General features: G+C 33.0%; 1 protein-coding gene across 8 annotated transcripts in view; it reads right to left on the bottom strand.

Annotated features, from left to right (window-relative positions):
• Window positions 1–19729, bottom strand: part of LOC126745795 (PDF receptor) — a 388971-nt gene that overhangs the window by 33264 nt on the left and 335978 nt on the right. For all 8 annotated transcript variants that reach the window (XR_007663679.1, XR_007663680.1, XM_050453794.1 and 5 more), the window contains 2 exons: window positions 16720–16789; window positions 7292–7377 (listed from right to left, as the gene is read on the bottom strand). Coding sequence is in view for 6 of the 8 variants with exons in the window: in XM_050453794.1 (XP_050309751.1) it covers window positions 7292–7377; window positions 16720–16789 (156 nt within the window). In the remaining 2 variants the exon portion in view is untranslated. The remainder of the gene's footprint in view (window positions 1–7291; window positions 7378–16719; window positions 16790–19729) is intronic.

Raw genomic sequence — 19729 nt, 5'->3', positions numbered from 1 at the left:
AAAAAAATACTGAATTACTTATCACTTATATTTAACATTTTATAGGTTCTTTTCTACAAAACGAGAGAAAAAGCCGATGGCTCCCAAACTGGCAAAGCCTTCACAAGAAAAAATTACAGAAATATGCTCAAGATTCAGAGAGTTGCAAGAGAATAAATAATTTACTACACACACACTTTATGTAACTTTTTGATTAAATTAAATTTGACAAAATTGCACTTTTTTTCAATGGATTTTTTTTGTTAATTTTTAAAAGGTATTACAAATACAGAGGGCGATTTATAAAGTTTTTAGCTCCCGTTGCCGCTCCCGTAGTCACTTAAAATATTCAGAACTGTACTTAGGTACCCAATTTACAAAACTTCATTAAAACTAGAGATCACATCAGGATCATAATGCTTTTATTAATGTAATCATTTTTTAAATAAAAATTTAAAGGTAAACAAAATATTATTTTTAAGATAATTACTTCCCTAGCCTTCTGCTCTAGCAAAAATTATCACAGCACCTCATCTGACATCTCTAAAGAATTTAAATCCCAAACAAACTAGAGATACACCTACCCTAATTATTACTATTAATCTTGTGCATTATTAGATCTGGTAAAAAAGGTTACATTTTATTATAATGTAACTTAATTCCTATTAAATTTTCATTCAAACTATTCTAATTCAATGAAAAAGGCAAAAAGCCACAACTGAAATGTCCGAAACGGACCTGAAACACGAGATTTATCACATTAATAGGAACAGGAGTCTTTAAATTTGCCGCTAAATTTACGACCAATAGAAATACGTCAAACCTCTGTGTGCGATACAGCTGCGTGATTGGTCATCGATTGTTCTGTCGCCAGACGTTAGTCTGCGCACATTCAATAGGTAGCGGGCACAATTTATTTACTGCACGTTTGACGACACCATTGTTTGTACGAACACTTACTACACGCACAGTACTGTCACTGCCAGGATGTAGCTCGATGATTCGCCCTCTCTTCCACTGCGAGGTTGGTAAATTGTCCTCCTTAAGTAGAACAAGGGAGCCTAGTAGTTCGGTACGCGGAACCTTGAATTTCCATTTGTACCTTTGATGCAAGGTATGCAAAAACTCCGATGACCATCGGGACCAGAAGTGCTGCGCCATTTTCTGCATGTGCTGGTATCGGGATAGTCGATTGTCAGGAATTTTTGTGAAGTCCAACTCTGGGTGCATATTCAAGGGCCGACCAATTAAAAAATGGCCGGGACTCAAAACATCCAAATCGCTTGGATCGTCACTTAAGGGTGTCAGCGGCCGAGAATTTAAAATGCCCTCAATTTGAACCAGCAACGTGTAAAATTCCTCATAGTGTAATGGCGTATTTTTTAGAATTCGCCTAAGATGCTGTTTTGTCGACTTTACTACCGCCTCCCAAAGACCTCCAAAATGCAGAGCACGTGACGGAATGAAATTCCAAGATATCTTTCTCTCGCTCAAAAAACTCCGCAGTCCTTCATCATTTAAAATTTTATATATCTCGTTAAATTCATTTTTAGCCCCCACAAAATTAGAACCATTATCAGAGTGCATATTTATGCACAAACCTCGTCGGGCTATAAATCTCATAAATGCTGTTATGAACGATTGAGTTGTCAGTTCTGTAGCTAGCTCCAGGTGAACAGCTTTGGTAGCTAAGCATACAAAGATGCAAATGTAACACTTTAAGAGTTTTTTGCTTCTGAATTTTGAATCCTTTAGAAGAAAGGGTCCAGCATAGTCAACACCGGTATTAAAAAAGGCATAATTAGCAGTTACCCGGGATGGTCGCAAGTCTCCCATTTGGGCATTTAAAGTTCGCGGATTGGCCTTAAGGCAAGGCATGCATTTCCGTATGATTCGTTCAATTAAAGGTTTTCCTTTTAGTGGCCAAAACTGTTACCTTACAAAGGACAGGGTTGTTTGACTACCGGGATGTAAGTTTTTGACATGTTCGTGGGTGACAACTAGCTCGGTGAACGGATGGTTATGAGGAAGTACAATAGGGTGTTTATAGTCAAAGTCTATATTCGCATGACTTAATCGACCACCTACTCGTAGAATTTTAGAGCGGTCGAGAAAAGGATTAAGCGTGCTAAGTTTACTTCTGGCTTTAACGCCACGGTTGTGTTTCAAATCAAATATTTCTTCAGGAAATCTATCAGCTTGGATAAGCTTCATAAGGCAAGAAGTGCTCTGAGAAATTTCATTTGGTGACAAATGTCCAGTAATTCTTGGAGCTTTGTTTTTTAGGTTAAGAAGGAATCTTTGACAATATGCTACAACATTAATTAGTTTGGGGTACGAAGAAAATCGTGAATAGATATTGGTTACAAAATCAGTATTTGGGTTTGCGATAAAAACAAAGAAGGGTTTATTTCAGGGATTTCGGATATTTCACGGGCTTGACGCGCAAAATTTAAGACATGTTTGCCTGCGGGACAATACTTTTCTCGTTTTTTTAAGTAATGAGGTCCATGCCACCAAAGGAGATTATTTTTGAGATCAGTAGGAGTCATGCCCCGCGATATAATATCAACAGGATTCTGAGATGAAACAACATGGTACCAATTGCCTGCATCAGATAATTGCTGAATTTCGGCAATTCTATTACACACAAATGTTTTTAGGCTGCGAGGTTCTAAGCTTAACCAGCACAGTACTATAGAGGCATCGGTCCAATAGAAAATTTCCGATATGGGATAATTAAGAATCTGAGTGACCTTTTTTACAAGTTTTACGAGCAACAGAGCGCCACAGAGTTCCAACCTGGGTAAAGAAACAGCTTTGAGGGGAGCTACACGAGATTTTCCATAAAGTAAGTTGCAGTGGATATTTCCATTTGCATCTTCGGAACGGACATACATGCATGCACCATAAGCGTTTATGGACGCATCAGAAAACCCATGTATTTGAACCCTTAGAGGATTTTTAATGGTAACTTGTCTAGGTATATTAAAGGTATTTGCTTTTGCAAGCTGATTAGAAAAATTCAACCAGATTTTGTGAAAATCACTGGGAACAGGTTCATCCCAAGATATTTTAAGTAGCCATAGTTTTTGTATTAGAATTTTTCCTTGTATTATTATAGGTCCTAAAAGACCCAGTGGGTCAAATATTGTTGATATTGCGGCAAGAATGGAGCGTTTAGTCACTAAGACATCAGGTATATTTTTTAGACTTGACGAGTATACAAATTGGTCCTTTGGAGAATTCCATGAAATTCCTAATGTTTTACTGCTTGATCCCTCATTAATTACATACTCTATAGACCCATTGTCAGTAATATCAGATAATACAGTGGGGTTATTAGAAGCAAGTTCGAAACCGTATTCTTGAAAAATCTAAATTAAATTGGATTTAATTTTTACGAGTTCATTCAGATCATTACTTCCTGTGAGGGCGTCATCAACGTAAAAATCATGAGCTATAATACGACTTTCATTGGGAAATGAGGTTTTTTTGTCGAGGGATATTTGCTTTAAACATCTAGTAGATCAAAATGAAGCACTTGCAGTACCGTAAGTTACGGTGTTTAATTGGAAGTGTTGTAAATCACTATCGGGAGAGCCCCTCTAGACTATCCGTTGAAAATTTCTCTCGCAAGGGTTTCCCAAAATTTGCCTGTACATTTTGGCAAGATCTCCTGTAAGAACGTAATTATGTTCACGAAATCTGATGATGATAGAAAACAGATCCATTTGAATAGTGCGGCCGACCATAAGGGAGTCATTTAGAGATATACCTGTGGTCGATTTAGCTGAGGCATCAAATAGTCAAATACCACTCTCAATTTAGTGGTGATACTATCCTGCTTTTCCACAGCATGATGAGGCAGATAGTATATAGGCTCCGAGGAGGAATCCTTAGTGATATCAACCTTTGACATATGGCCTAAAAGCTCATATTCTTAAATAAATTGAGAGTAGGAACTATGAAATTCCTTATTCTTTAGAAATTTCCTTTCTATAGCAAAAAATCTTTTTTCTGCTATTTCCCGAGAAGAACCTATTTGGGAAATATTCTTCTTAAAAGGAAGACTGACTTCAAAACGACCTGAAGTAGTACGAGAAACCGTTTCAACAAAATGAGATTCGTAGTCAAGTTCTTCTTGTGATAATTTATTGGGTTTATGAATAGGTTCCTCTATATGCCAGAATTTCTCAAGACTATTTTTTAATTCAATATCAAAATTTTTGTTGAGAGAAAAACAGGATATAGGTTTACAAAATTGGTCTTGATGAGCTGATATGGGTCCGGAGACAAGCCATCCTAACAGTGTATTTTGGAGAATTGGATTATTCTTGCCGAGTCTTATTTGGCCAGAAACCAATAGTTCATAAAATATACTAGCACCCAGAAGTATGTCTATCTCAGAAGGTTGATAGAATGTTGAATCTGCTAGCTGAACGTCATGTGCAATGGGGAATTTGGAAATATCAATAACCTGCTGGAGACATTCTTCTGTAATTTTATCGATTACTAGGGCAGAGATTTTAAATTTATAGTTCTTGAAAAGTCAACATGGTTCTTTTATTTATATAGGTTGTCCCTTGATTAATACCACATACCGATATATTAATTTTTTTCCATTTGAGGCTTAGCTTATCGAATAAACTTCTAGATATAAAATTGGACTGAGACCCGCTATGCAAGAGAGCTCTGCAAGGAATGCGTGTCTGGTGCCCATCATATACTTGAATTAAAACAGTAGATAGCAATATAAAGTTATTCGAGCTTGAATTAGCACAGGCTAAACTATAGTTGGTTATGGGATTATTTTGACATTTTTCTTGGTGGAATGCCGGAGTATTTCTGGAATTATCTGGCAATACATTTGAGGAAGATGGCTGATGAGGTGATGAAGTACTATTTCTATCAAATACATTTTAATTAGAATTTACAATTCTTGAGTTGCAAAGTGAATTGCTAGAATGAGGATTGGGCAAAGTTGAATTGATGTCATTTGGATTTGCACCTGGGTTTACCCTTAACTGAGTATATAAGGCTGTTTGAGGAGATTGATTGTTACTGGCTTGCCTAACTAGATCAGAATTATGATTTACAGCAACTTCGAAAGTTCTAGGACTTCCAAGCTGATGCAGCAAGAAATGGTGGTTGCGTTTGCAAGTCCTACAGAAATGCTTCGATTTGCAATTCATGTTAAGATGACCTGGACGCAGGCAGTTAGTGCACAGTTTGAGTCGTTTGGCCTCACTATACCGATCATTTATGGATAAATCTATAAACTTTTTTAAATTATAAACAAAATGATTAGCCTTATATAATGGACAAACATTTTCAAAAGCTGGATGGGCAAAGGTTTTGTGTATAGAAACATGCTTGGAGGATTGTGACTCGTGTTTATTATAGATCTTGAAGTCAATAGACTCTAATAAATAACACCGCTCAGTGAGAAAGTTAGTGAGATCTAAAATAGTAGGGTTCTCCATATTTCTAGATGTAATTTCCCATTCTCTGCGGGTAATTTAACTTAGTTTGGAGGATAAGAAATAAATTAAAATAGTATCCCAGTGGATCACTTTTTCACCTAAGTTTTCAAAGCATCGAAAATGCTTTTGAAAGCTATCCAAGAATTTGCGTAAGTTTGAATGATTTTCCTCTTTAATCATGGGTAGGTTAAAAATTGCTTTGATATGGAAAAATGATAACAAAAAAATATAGTTTATAAATTTGATTATAAAATTAATCCGAAATTTATTTTAAGCCATAAAAAAATGATTTTTTTTAACAGGTTTTGTATTTTTAATTTGATTAGTTAAGCGGTTAAGGTAAAGAACACATTTAAGCAACGTAATAATCTTTATGCGTTAACGGAGGAACTTTTTGAACAAGTTGCTATTCTGTTGTATGCTAGTTGATAAAAATAAAATTTACTTATATTATATTATGTAATATTCACTGACGTAATATTATCCTTTTAAATATACCACCGTTTTATTTTATTCGAACATATCTTAACAATTCTATGTTTAGTAATGCTGTGATAGTAATACATAATAAATATACGAAATAAGTTAAAATAGTAAAGGGTGGTCAGTGCTTGGAAGCAGCTGCCTTTTTAAGGATCTTAACAAAAGTACCGTTTTTGTTTAAAAATTTATTTTTGAATCTACCATTTTGTGTATTTTATTATTTCACAAAATCAGACCTCAGAATGATTAATAATTTAAAATTTACAGACTAACAACCAGTAAAAGTTAAGTGTATGTAATCATTATATTTCACTAAATTTAAACTTAGATAATTACTAGCTGACGGTTTTACGTTTAAATATCATTAAACCAAGCCGTTTAGTTAAAGTTTGAATTCATGCTTTTGCAACATATTAAATTCCAGAAATTTATAATTATAGTTGGTAGAAAAGTTAAGTTATTATTTTGATTTTGGTTTTACATCTAATATTAATTTAGTAAAACTAAAACTTAGATAAATTAATTTAATATTATCTTACGTAAGCAAACCCTAGTTAGCTGTAACAGATAACTAATAAATATAAGATTTTTTTTCTAGGGAGCGTCAAGGATGTTTTATTATACTCGTAATTAGCAATGACTTAAATGTTGTATAATCTACTAAATGTATTAAGTTACATTTTAATGAAAATAGTTTGCATGGAATAATTTTGCAAAGTGTTTTTAAATGTTATTTTTTTTTTAGTAAGAAGCATTCTATTACATTTTATGGACTGAAGGTTTCTATTTGATCTAGTCTTAATTTAATTTTGGTAAAGACCCTGCATAACTTAAATGAACACGTTTCATTTTTTATTAAACCAGAGCTCTAGCTCAACTAGAAAGCCCCTCGTGGTTTCCGTTATTAAAATCCTAAAATAAGCTTTCCACAATAAATTAGAATTATGTTTATCCGTTATTAACTTTTGGCTAAGTCTTGTATTTAGAGTGGAAATATTTATTATTAAAAGAGGATTTTCTATTTTTGGCCCAAACGATAATTATTGGAATATACAGAACTAGTAAACAGTATTAATAAACAAATGTATCCTAATAGCTAGGTAGGAAAGAGTTGTGTAATTTGTATTTGAATTGTAAATTTTTAGATCAAAAATAAATTTGTCAATTTGTATTTGTGTAGGTTTTAGACCGACTATCCAAAACGTAGACTGGACCAGTAATTGTAAATAAATTATATTTATTTTAATATAGCTAAGAATTTTTCATATATGTTATTATTTTTACTAATAATTTAATTACTAATGATTTTTATTTGTTAATTATTTTAATATTTTATTACTTACCTCACTTGCTCTATTTCACTGGAGCGGGTCTGGCGTAATTTTACTATTAATACACGAATTATGTTGAGGAGAAAAAGAAGGTTTATCTGAAAAATAATAAAAATAGTTATATAAAACTCCTAACTTTAACAAAGTTGCGAAACACATTTTTTTCATAGGGCTAAAAAGTATTAAAAAAACATGCAAACAATATATAGGAACTCTTCAAACAAGTTGTTTTATATTCAGATTTTCATATTCAGTTTACGTTTTAAGTCTAAAATGTTCAGGTGAGTCGTATCTACACTAATAAAACCTGTATCTACTTTGACTAATAATATGATATCGAGCTCTCATTTAAATTTATCTAATTTTAAAATTTTCTAAATATATAAAAATATATTTTTTCTACTACATTGCTTAATGCTCTTTATATTTTCAAGACCTTAACCATTACCACCTCCTCTTAAATTTATATCTTTTCAGCATATTGGCAACTTAGTTTCATCATATTCAAGTAGAGCTTTCTCCCCCAATAATAATTTTTTCTTGCCTTTGATAAATAAACCGTAAAACAGAATATTGGTTTAGGCAACTGTATGTTTGTTGTTCACAAGGTTGTGTCAAAGATCAATAGTATGGATTTTATGCACAACGTTACGTTGCTTTTTTTAGTTAAATCAATAGAGATGACCCATACCTTATGCCTAGCACATACACAAGTTTTTAAAGGCTTTTTCAGTTAAATATAAGAGCTGGAAATGCTGTATGACCATAAAAACACAATTCTCACTATTTGATGTTTGCTAATGATTTCAGTATAAGTTTGCCAATTTATGACAATGATGATTGCTTTTATCTGTAATCAAACTTAAGATATTTATTGTTGCGAACTCAATGAAATGAAGTTAATATTGTTCGTAAGAGCCATTTGATGGTAATGAAATATAATTTAATTATCGTTTGATTCCTTGTTTCAAGTTAAGGATTTAAGAATTGTTCCTTATGTTCCTTAAAAGCAATTGTAACTTTAACCTCAAGATTTTGCATGCGAATTTTAATTATATTCGCGTCCAGTCCGAATATATTATCTTGATTATTTACTACGTAGTCCGCCCCTGGCTACCAACCGTGCACCATATTTAAAGACCTAATTATAAAATGAAAAAAGCTCGCGCTGCCAAACCCTCCCCGACCCCGTCGGTCTCTCTCTTATTCATTCGTTTCTGATGCACCGTGCCGTCCACTTCGTTTACGCCGCGCTGTACGATTTCGACACGTGATATTTGTGTATTTTGACTATTTTGCAGTTTAACTGGTTTATTCGATCTGATTCAGGTGAGTCAGGATCATTCTAATTAGTACTCACATAAGACATATCTTTGTAGACCGATCATTATGGGAAAACATAACAGAAAAGATAAAAGTAGGTCAAGGTCGAGGGGTAGAGCTCATTCCAAACGCTCTTTAAGCAGGGAATATGGCGACCTATGTCGACACCGGAAAATATCTAGGCTTGAGAGAGAGAGAGAGAGAAGGCGCACAGGTCGCGGTCTCGGTCAAGTTCTAGAAAAAGCAAAGGATCCTCGAATGCGATTAGGAAAATAAAAACACATGGCGGGAGATCTCGTTATCGCGCTCGTCGTTCTCCGAGTGAGACGAGTGTGCGTAGGGATCGGAGAGAAAGGCACAGACGAAGCCATGATGGTGGGAGTCGCAGCCCGAGTGTTGCGATCTCGCTTTATAGTCGGGGGCCGTACGTCGCGTACTACGGCGCGTGATTTTAGGTCTCGTTCTGTAAGCCATTGCTTAGATACAGAGAATATTAGCACGGATACAGGTCCGGCTCAGGAAAAAAATGGAGTTTTGATAGAAGATGATTCTCCGGTCTTAGTTTTATCTGAGAATACTCTAGTATCCGAGAAGACAAGAAACATGCTGGGCCCGGACCCTAGCAGTGTTAAAAAGTCTAGTTTTAAATTGCACCCGGCCGTTGAGGCAATATGGTCACATATTTTGCCTTTTGGCCTATCCAAAGAAGAAACCGACGAGTTTCTTAAAAAATATGAAATGCCGGAGAATTGTAAGCTTTTATTGCCTCCCAAAATAAATCCGGAGATTAAAGCCGGAATGAATTCTTTATACGCTGTTAGAGACCAAACTCATGCTGAGTACCAAGCTTTACTTAGCCAATCTCTTTCGGCGTTAGGTCTAGCTTTAAACGCCCTTTTGGGGGACGATTTAAAAATGCCGAAAGTGTCAAAAGAAAAAGTTTTGGTTCCTGTGGCGGACGCTGGTCGCATTTTGTGTAACCTTTTTAACTCAATATCCAATAAAAGGCGTCAATTAATTACTCCTATGATGAATAAACAAATAAAAAATTTGCTAGACAAAATACCATCTGGAGAATCTTTATTTGAAACCAATTTAGGGGAAAAAATTCAGGCTTTAAGGGCCATGGAAAAAGTTGGCAAGGAAATACGACCAGTATCTGTCACCCGGTTTACCCCTCGTACACAGCCCTTTATCCCCGGAACTTCAGAAAAGAGGAGTGGGAGGGGAGGAAATAAACCTTTCACGAGTGCACAGGGAAACAGGGGACGCCGTTCCATTACAGAAGGGAGATGAGGACACAGAAAGGGCGACCTTCGACATACAAAGCAGCTCCTTAAAAGAGGCGCTAGAGGTAAGTTATAATGAAGACGTCTTTGCGGGGCGCTTGTCACGGTTTTTACCTGCTTGGAAAGAAGTGACCACTAATTCTATTGTCTTATCTTGGATAAAAGGTTACAGGATTGAGTTTTCTAAAAAACCTCCTTTTAACTATAATAGTCATATAAGCCATAAACTTTCTGTTAGCGAAGAAGCTCTTATGACTTCGGAAGTTGAGAAGCTACTTAGAATAGGCGCTATCAAAAAATGTAAAGCTTGTCCTAACCAGTTTATTTCCTCAATTTTCCTTGCAGACAACAATAATGGCAAAAAACGTTTCATTTTAAACCTTAAACAATTTTGTAATTGCCCCACATTTTAAAATGGAGGATTACAGAACTGCCTTAAAACTAATAAGTTGTGGTTCTTTTATGACCACAGTTGATCTAAAGGATGCCTATTTTTCAATTTTAGTGCATCCTGATCATCGCAAGTACTTAAGATTCTATTTTAAAAATTGCCTTTACGAATTCACTTGTATCCCTTTTGGCTTATCATCGGCCCCCATTTGTTTTAATTATTATATAAAATTAATGAAACCTGTACTTTCTCTTCTGCGCAAAAAGGGCATTTTGTGTACAAATTATTTAGACGATTTTCTTATTCTTGGAGACACTTTTGATAGTTGTCTAGAGAATACTAGGCTTTATTTTGAATAGAGAAAAAAGTTGCCTTTCCCCAAGCACTGTTCAAACCTTTTTGGGGTTCGTTTTTGATACTAAGTCAATGAAAATCGAACTACCTATGAAAAAGAAGGAAATCATATAATTTATCACATATTTTTAGAAATAAAGCCCCTTGTAGGATTCGGGAATTAGTAAAATTCATTGGTATTTTAATTTCTGCTTGTCCCGTCGTGAAATATGGTTGACTATACACCAAATTTTATAGAAAGAGAAAAATTTTTAGCTTTGTCCCGAAATAATATGAATTTTGATGCGTTAATGCCCCTCTCCTCCTTTTTGCATAATGACAGCTGGTGGAGAGAAAATATATTCAAATCTTTTAACAATATGAGAAGTAATAATTATAAGCAAGTAATTTTTACCGATGCGTCTTTGACCGGAATTGCTTGCCATATTTCACGGCTTAAGATGTTTCTCAAAGCAACTTTTTAATTGCAACGTTTTGATAAGATGCGATAACACCACTGCCATATCGTATATTAATCGCATGGGCAGTATTCAATACCCAAAACTTTGCTCTCTAACTAGAGAGATATAGCAGTGGTGTGAGAGCAGAAATATATGGATTTTTGCATCCTACGTGAGTTCAAGCGACAATTACGAGGCTGATCTCGAATCCCGACAAACAAATCAAGATTCTGAATGGTCATTATCTGACGACGCTTTTCAAACAATCGTGAAAATTTTTGGACAACCTGAAATAGATATATTTGCCTCGCATATAAATAATAAATGCACGGATTATATATCACGGCGAAGAGATCCGGGTTCAGTTATGGTTAATGCATTTACCGTGAACTGGAATAATTTATATTTTTATGCTTTCCCTCCATTTAGCCTTTTGTTGAGGGTATTACAAAAAATAATTCAAGATAAGGCAGTAGGTATTATAATTGTGCCTCTTTGTCCTTCAAAGCCTTGGTTTCCACTTTTTTTCAGGCTAGTTGTGGGGAAAGAAATTTATTTTGAACCGTCTAAAAAAACTATTATCTTCTCCTTCCAGCCAGTCGCATCCATTAGATCATCACCTTACCCTGGTGGCCGCCAAATTATCGGGTCTTCATTTGAACAAAGAAACGTCCCCCCAAAACAGCCATTGAAACTATGATTTCTTCGATTTCCGACTCCACTTTAAAACAATACGATACTACTTACCGTTTATGGTGGCAGTTCTATTTAAAAGGAAACCTGTCGCCCTATAAAGCTTCCAATCATGAGGTTCTCACTATTCTACAAACTATTGCAGAGCAACATAATTATAAATTGGGGTCGTTAAATTCTCATAGGTCAGCTCTTATTTCCTATAATGATCTTGGGGCTGACCCTATAATAAAGAGATTTATGAAGGGCATTTCTCGGTTGAGACCTTATCGACCAAGGTATACCAATACATGGGACCCCCAGTTAATTTTGTCTTACATCGAAGAACAGGCAGAAAATTCGACTATGCAACATCTTTCTTAAAAGTTGGTGACAATATTGGCTTTGATCACCGGGGGTAGGCTTCAAACTATTTCTCTTTTAAGATTATCCAACGTAATAGAAAATTCTGAGGGAATCCAAATTAATATTACAGATCCGATTAAACATCTGGGATTGGTAAGGACCAGCCTACCCCTCATATACCCTTTTTCAAGGAAAAGCCACTGTTATGCGTGGCAACTACGTTAAAAACTTACATTGTGAGGACCCAGCCTTACAGAAAGCCAGATCAAGGTTTAATTTTGCTAACCCTTAAAAAGCCATACAAAACTTTTTGCTTGCTGGCCAGCAAACGGTGAGCAAATGGATGAAGCAAATGATGTCATCAGCTGGGCTTGATACATCAGTGTTTAGGCCCCACTCTACACGCCATGCATCTTCTTCTGCTGCCTTAAGGAAAGGAGTGGCTTTGGAAACAATCTTCAAGACTGCGGGATGGTCAAATCAGTCGTCCACCTTTGCTAGATTTTACAATCGTCCGTTATCCAATACAACGGATTTTGCCAGGGCAGTTTTAAACAGTATTACTTAGTTTAATATTATTTAGTAATGCTACTTACTTATGGTTTGATATTTTTTGTAAAGCCATCAAGGAAAATACAGTTTATTTTTGTAAAACAAATGTTTTTTCTATGTTCATTAATCTTTAACACGAAATCTCTGAAAAACTACGTAGTAAATAATCAAGATAATAAATTAGGACTGGACGCGAAGATAATTAAACGATTAAACGAACTTACCTGAAGTGAAGTTCGATCGTAATTATATGAAGCGTCCAGTCCGAATATATTATCTTCCCTCCCGCCAACAGACCCCATAATTATGTTAAAATAATTAATTAACAATAGGATCTTTAAAAGAATGAATAAGAGAGAGACCGACGGGGTCGGGGAGGGTTTGGCAGCGCGAGGTTTTTTCATTTTATATTTAGGTCTTTAAATATGTTGCCCGGTTGGTAGGCAGGGGCGGACTACCTAGTAAATAATCAAGATAATATATTCGGACTGGACGCTTCATATAATTACGATTGAACTTCACTTCAGGTAAGTTCGTTTGATCGTTTAAATTTATATACATCTCTTTTCGTTTTACTATACGCTGTAATAAGAACTCGCGACACTTCAACTTTATTGTATACTAGTGCATTCTCGCCTCGACTTGTGTTCTATTAATGATGTTGGTATTATGCTTTTAATATAAACATCTTTCAGCATAAGTTCTTAAGATATCGTCTCATTTAAAAGCCATCCGAAAGTAGTAGACATTAATTATTACCAGATGGATCTTTTGTAATTTGATTGATTCAAATAAATTTAGCCATAATTTTTCTCCCAAAAAAGGCTGCATTTGCCAATGTTTTGTGTTATTAAAAAATTTTTAAAATTATATATTACGCCTCAGTAAGAAGAAAGTTATTTACAAATTAACGAGAAATAATTCTAATAGGAACAATTAGCTAATAATTTTATAATAGTACAATAATTTTGACTTGTCAAAATGGCCTAGCAGACAAGGAAAAAAGCCGCTTCATTCTTAGACAAAAAAAAATTATTTATAAGAAAAATTGGGTTAAATATTTCTTTGAACATACCCTATGACATTAGGTATTATCTCTGTCGATAATAAATAACTCTGGGTATTTCGTAAGTTGAAAAAAAAAGGAGCTTTCAAACGAAGTAAGTTTGAAAGCTCCCACTAATTTGTTTATGTGTTGTTGTTTGTAGAGTTTTTTTTTTGTTTTTTGACATTAACAAAAATTATACAGTGAGCGGGAAAAATATGGAACAAATTCAATGAAAAAGAAATGAGGGCGCGTTCGAAAAATCGCTCACGCAGGTCGAAAAATATTTTTGGTTGTGCATTTTTTTCAACAAAAATTTTGTATACAGCGTATCTCATGAAGCCGTGTTATTTTATTAAGTTATTGTTATTTTGTTATTTTATTAAGTATTGTATATTAAAATGCCCACAAAAACCAATTAGACCAATAGTTTCTAAAAACTTATTTAAAATATTCCTGTGGTTATTTTCAATAATTTAACCAATTTCATATCTAATTTTATATTTTAGATCATCTAAATTTTGACGAAATTCTAAATATCGGTCTCTGGTACGAATTTGATCGAAAAAATAGGTCCAATAATTTTATTATTAAAAATCCCCGCCCAAACATTTAATTTTTCCGGATGCTGTGTATGATATTCTTTCACCCAAAATACATAAAATTTTGTTTATTTATCGTATCATTTAAACAAAATGTGGCATAATCACTTAATAGTATCTGCCGATGGAACAATGAGTTTAAGTTACACATTTGCATCAAATTTTTAGAAAATTCTAGTCTGCGATCAGGATCATTATTTAGCTTATGCAGTATTCAAGTTTGTATGGACGATACTTTTCTTTCTTCAGTACACGCATAGTTGTTCGTTGGCTAACAACATTATTTGAGGCTACTTCAGAAGACGAAATATGGAGATTATCCTCCACTTATAACAAAATATTTAATCTTGTATTTTCATTAATTTTTGGACGTTCTGGGTCTATATGATTTTTCACTGTCCCTGTTTCTCTAAATTTTCTTTTAACTTTACTTACTGTACATCTTGTAAAGGGCCTTTTCGGATATTTTGCATTAAACAAATTACAAACTTCTTGAGTTCTTTGTTTATCTCCGTATCCAATAGAAATTAAAATAATAATTCGTTGAGTTTCAGTTAAAAGAACCATATTTACTTTAAATACGCACTGACATAAGTCATATTTGACAATTTATTTATCTTCACAATATACCTAATATACTTTAAGTAATGCTTGTTTTTTTCTTAGATACTTAAACAATTTTAAATTCGGTATTTTTGACCATCATATTTTGTATGCTTTCAGAAAAAAACAGCAATTTTCAAAACTGCGTATTTTAGAAACAGTTGAGTAAAAGTTTAGCATGTGACAAAAGTATAGCATGTTAGCATGTCCAAAAATGTAATCACATACAGGGTGTTCCATTTCAAATAAGAAAGTTAGTATTGACCATGGCTACATGATACACCCTCTAGACAAAGTTTTTGTTGAAAAAAATGCGAACCCAAAATTAATTATGGACGTGTGCGAGCATTTTTTCGAATACGCCCTCATTTACTATTTATTAAATTTGTTCCATATTTGTGCCGTTCACTGTATATATATTTATGTAACAAATTGTTGGAATAAAAGTGCCTTAATATTACGCTTAAAATGAAACCGTCGGTCGGAACCTTAAATGCTTCTTAATGGGGTATCCAAAGCCTAGCCTAGGGAGTGCTATAAGCACGTAATTAGTAAACTTAGTAAAATGACTTTCACTAATTATTAAAATTGCTAAGCAAGCAGTCTATGTTTTCGTTGCATAGTGCTAACAATTAAATTTCTTGTAAAAATGGGTGATAAGAAGGTGTTAGTTTATAGATCATTTTAACTTTTTAGGAAAACTCCCATACCAAAACGGGAATTTTTAGCCAATTCGAGAGGCACAATATGTATAATAAAAAGCACACTATATACAAACAACGTATATGATATAAAGACCTTTAATTATAGAGTTTATAGAATTGGGTGTCTTACTGAAAATGATTGAACTAATACTATGAATAGATCTCGTTTTAAACAGTTTTTATTAATAAATATTTTCTCTTTATGAATAATAATAATAAAAATATTAATTAAAAGACTTTAGAGACTCAACAAATACTGTGCTTGTTTTTTTTAAAAAACAACGTATATGATATAAAGACCTTTAATTATAGAGTTTATAGAATTGGGTGTCTTACTGAAAATGATTGAACTAATACTATGAATAGATCTCGTTTTAAACAGTTTTTATTAATAAATATTTTCTCTTTATGAATAATAATAATAAAAATATTAATTAAAAGACTTTAGAGACTCAACAAATACTGTGCTTGTTTTTTTTAAATCTTAAATGCTTCAGTATATTTAAAAGCTTAAGAATTCAGCTTAAGAATAGCGGCATATTTATCAAAAATATTGATAAATATGCCGCTAACTATCATATTTTTAAAACAGGGCACCAGTTTTCTTCCTTTGATTTTAAATTGATGATTTACTTTAATATTTTAAAATAAGTAATATTTAAACCTAATGGTGATTAACATACAGTAAAATACTAAAAAACAATTAAATATCATGCTTTTAAGTTATTTAAAAATATTATTTTCTTAAATAGGACATCTTCTAGAATAGGAGAATAATCACAAGCAATTTATTTCATAAACAGAAAATTCAAAATTTCTGTGCACTTTTCAACTTAAAAAAAACATCGAAGCTGATTCAAAATGTCCAAAATAATCTACCTGTCAAAATGCATTTTAAATCAATAACTACTTTTTTAAATAGTGCATATTTCCAATTTAAAAAAGGTAAAAATGAGCTGCAATATATTAACTATTACTATATTAAAACTATTAAATAAATTTATATTATTAGTTTTTTAATACGAAAGAAATAAACCGTTTTTAAAGGTCTATTCTACTTTCTATTTTGAAATGACAACAGTTTTCCACTCATACTTACTATTATAAGAGTAGATCTGGGCCCTTCCAATATCCAATAATACGGCAGAAAGTAATAATAAGCCCAAGTCCTAAAAAAAATTGAAAAACTAGATTAGTTTTTGAAGTTTCGAATATGGAATAAGAGTAAAGTGAAATTTCCTGAGGATGGGTATATATTGAAAAACTACTGTAGAGAAAAATTTTTGCGGGATATTAAAAATATACTTGGAGCAAGTATGATGAAACAAAAAATTAATTTATTATTTACAGGGATTGTATACTGTAACTTATTCAATTATTTAGTGTTTATTATTATATTTTGAGTAAATTATATAATTTGAGTGTATATAATATAATATGAATATAATTTGAATGTGCTTCACTGTACGAAATACAGATATTTTTTCTGGTGTAGATTTCTGTGAAAAATTATAAATGATGTGGAAAATTACAAAGCCATAGTCCACTATTCCGAATCTCTCTACCTGCTTAAACTTAATTTTTTATCATGCTTTACTTTTTCATGAAATTTGCTGATTCTGGATACGTGTCAGACGGTTTCCATGTTTCTGTATATCCAGTTTTAACAGTTTCTATCAAGTTCTCTTCAACAGAGCGGCATCTTTCCTGTCGTTTCGTAACAATTGACAATTGTTATATATGTAAGAACTCTCTGCAAATCGGTAAATTTTGACTATTAAAGGACAAAGTATAAAAAAAGTGCGCCAAAAACGTATTGATTGGGGTGATAAGAGTTGATGGCATATTTAGACAATAAATATGAAGAAACTGTTTATTGCACATGCGTGCGAATCTACTCAGATCTTTGTCGAAGCATAGCAAGTCTTCTAAGTAGAAGCAACGCATCTGAAAATGAGCTCTAATCATCTTCATAAAAACCTACCACACCATCGTCAAAATTCCATTTTACACAAGTGCTTTCTTTGCCATAAAGAATTACCAATAATTGGAGGCTCTACCCTTTCTTCAGTTAATCAGAAAAATACGAAACAAAAAATGTTATTCTGCTTGATGACTCGTGAAGATAAAGTTTCTCTTGATACTATTGCAAGGATAAGTAAAAAAGATCTACACTCATTAGAGGTCAAGTACCAGAAAAACTGTCTCAGTACAGTGTAAAAACAAGCCATTTTTTTACCTTTATTTTTTTAAATTTTATTTGTTTACATTCTGTTGTTGACAACCATTATAGGAGACATCTATGGGAGAAGTTCTAAAAGTGCCATGGTACCTGATGGTCTGTTACTACAATTTTTTTTTTTTTGGTAAAAGCAAGAGGAAAGCAGAAGTTTCATAGAGAACATATTAGATGCCGCGGTTAATATAATGATTCGTACGCCGTGGAGAAGGAAAGCAACTGATAAGTACTATATAAAAGAAATTGTAAAGGGTAAGAACGATATATTAAGAAACTATGAAGAGTTAAGACACAATGGGTTGAAAAGGATGATGTGAGTAAAAGAATGATGTACTGGATCATTAATACAGTAATGGTGGTTGTTTTTTGTAGTCTTATTTATTTCGAGTATTTCCAATAGAGCAGGTTTGTTGCTTGGTGTCATACTCTCGTTTGTGAAGGGGTCTCTATGGCTTATTATTCGTTCTATGGCTGTTGGTTTTAAGCTTGTTGCCTAACAGTGTCATTCCATATGTCATAACGGGTAATAAACAGACATTGAAAACCTTTCATTTCAAATTTATGGGAATAGTTCGATTTCTCAACAGGTGTGTGATAGTTTATTCGTAAATGCCCATGTCAAACGAATAAGTCTGATTATTTCGGCGGTTTCATTTTCTTTGTCTAATTTATATATTGTCGCGTCTTATGACTTATTTTTGCAGATTCTGCACACAGAAAAATCCCGATGGATTTTTTTACATTTTGTTGTGTAAAAAAAAATGTTTAATTTTAATACACAATTGTTAGATAATATCTCACAGTCCTGTATAAAAATTCTCACGCATTTTGTATATGTTTTAATGTGTATATTTTATACAATTATTGCATATTAAATTAATACACCATAAGTGGATATTAATTATTAAGATAATGTGCATAAATATTCCACTTTTTTTTTTTTAAATCCAATGCAGTTTGGTACAAAATCTAATAACCAAGTATATTTTTACTACAATTTTTAATAATTTTTTTATTCTGGCTTGTGTTGATTTTATTTACAATTGTGTAGAATAAAAAAGATTCTTGCTAATAGCCCTTCACAATTATAGAATTTTAAACTATGTATTGTGTAGTTATAATACACAATTGTGTATAAAGGAGGACGCGCCCGACACCCTTGCCTTTGCCGCTAGAACTTCGTTGTTAGCGTCAATGTTGCCAGATTCAATATTAAACAGTTGTAAAGGTATGCATCAAAATTTGCAGTCGATTTAAAGTTGTTAATTGAAAATGATTTAATAGGATATATAAAAATAAGCCTAATCAGCATAAGTTCTAATTTTATTTATTTAAATAATATCGTGATAATAACACGCGTAAGGAAAAAGGAAACGTAACTTTTTTAATTGGCGGTGTAATCTTTAAGATACATTTGATGGCAGCATTGCTATAATTCCCAGTGCCACAGGTGTTCAACTGTTCATTCTTCAGTCCTTTAATCAATCGGCCGGCATTAATTTGTTTTAAGGTTTTTTCGTTTCGTTAAGTGTTAAAATTGCATAAGAAAAAATGGATATATTCGTTGAAGATAAACTTAAGGAGTGGGGTTTATTGGACCAACTCCAGGAGCAGTTTGTAGGTAGGTAATTAGGTAAGCACCATATTTTTTTTTGCATTTATTGTATACTTTGGAATTTACTGGATATTTTGATGTTTATACAGGTAGCTGGTACCTATTTAGTTTTTTAGTGATAACTGATAACTTTACTTATAGAATAGATAAGTAGGTATACTTACTTTTTTTACATCTTTTTTTATCTTTGTACCTATCCAATTTTAATGTAGAGGTCGGTTAAATTTGTAACCTTTATTGCATTTGTATTTCAAT

This window comes from Anthonomus grandis, chromosome 16 (genome assembly GCF_022605725.1).
Source record: "Anthonomus grandis grandis chromosome 16, icAntGran1.3, whole genome shotgun sequence".
Lineage (NCBI taxonomy): Eukaryota > Metazoa > Arthropoda > Insecta > Coleoptera > Curculionidae > Anthonomus > Anthonomus grandis.
This window is presented reverse-complemented; position numbering and strand designations above follow the sequence as displayed.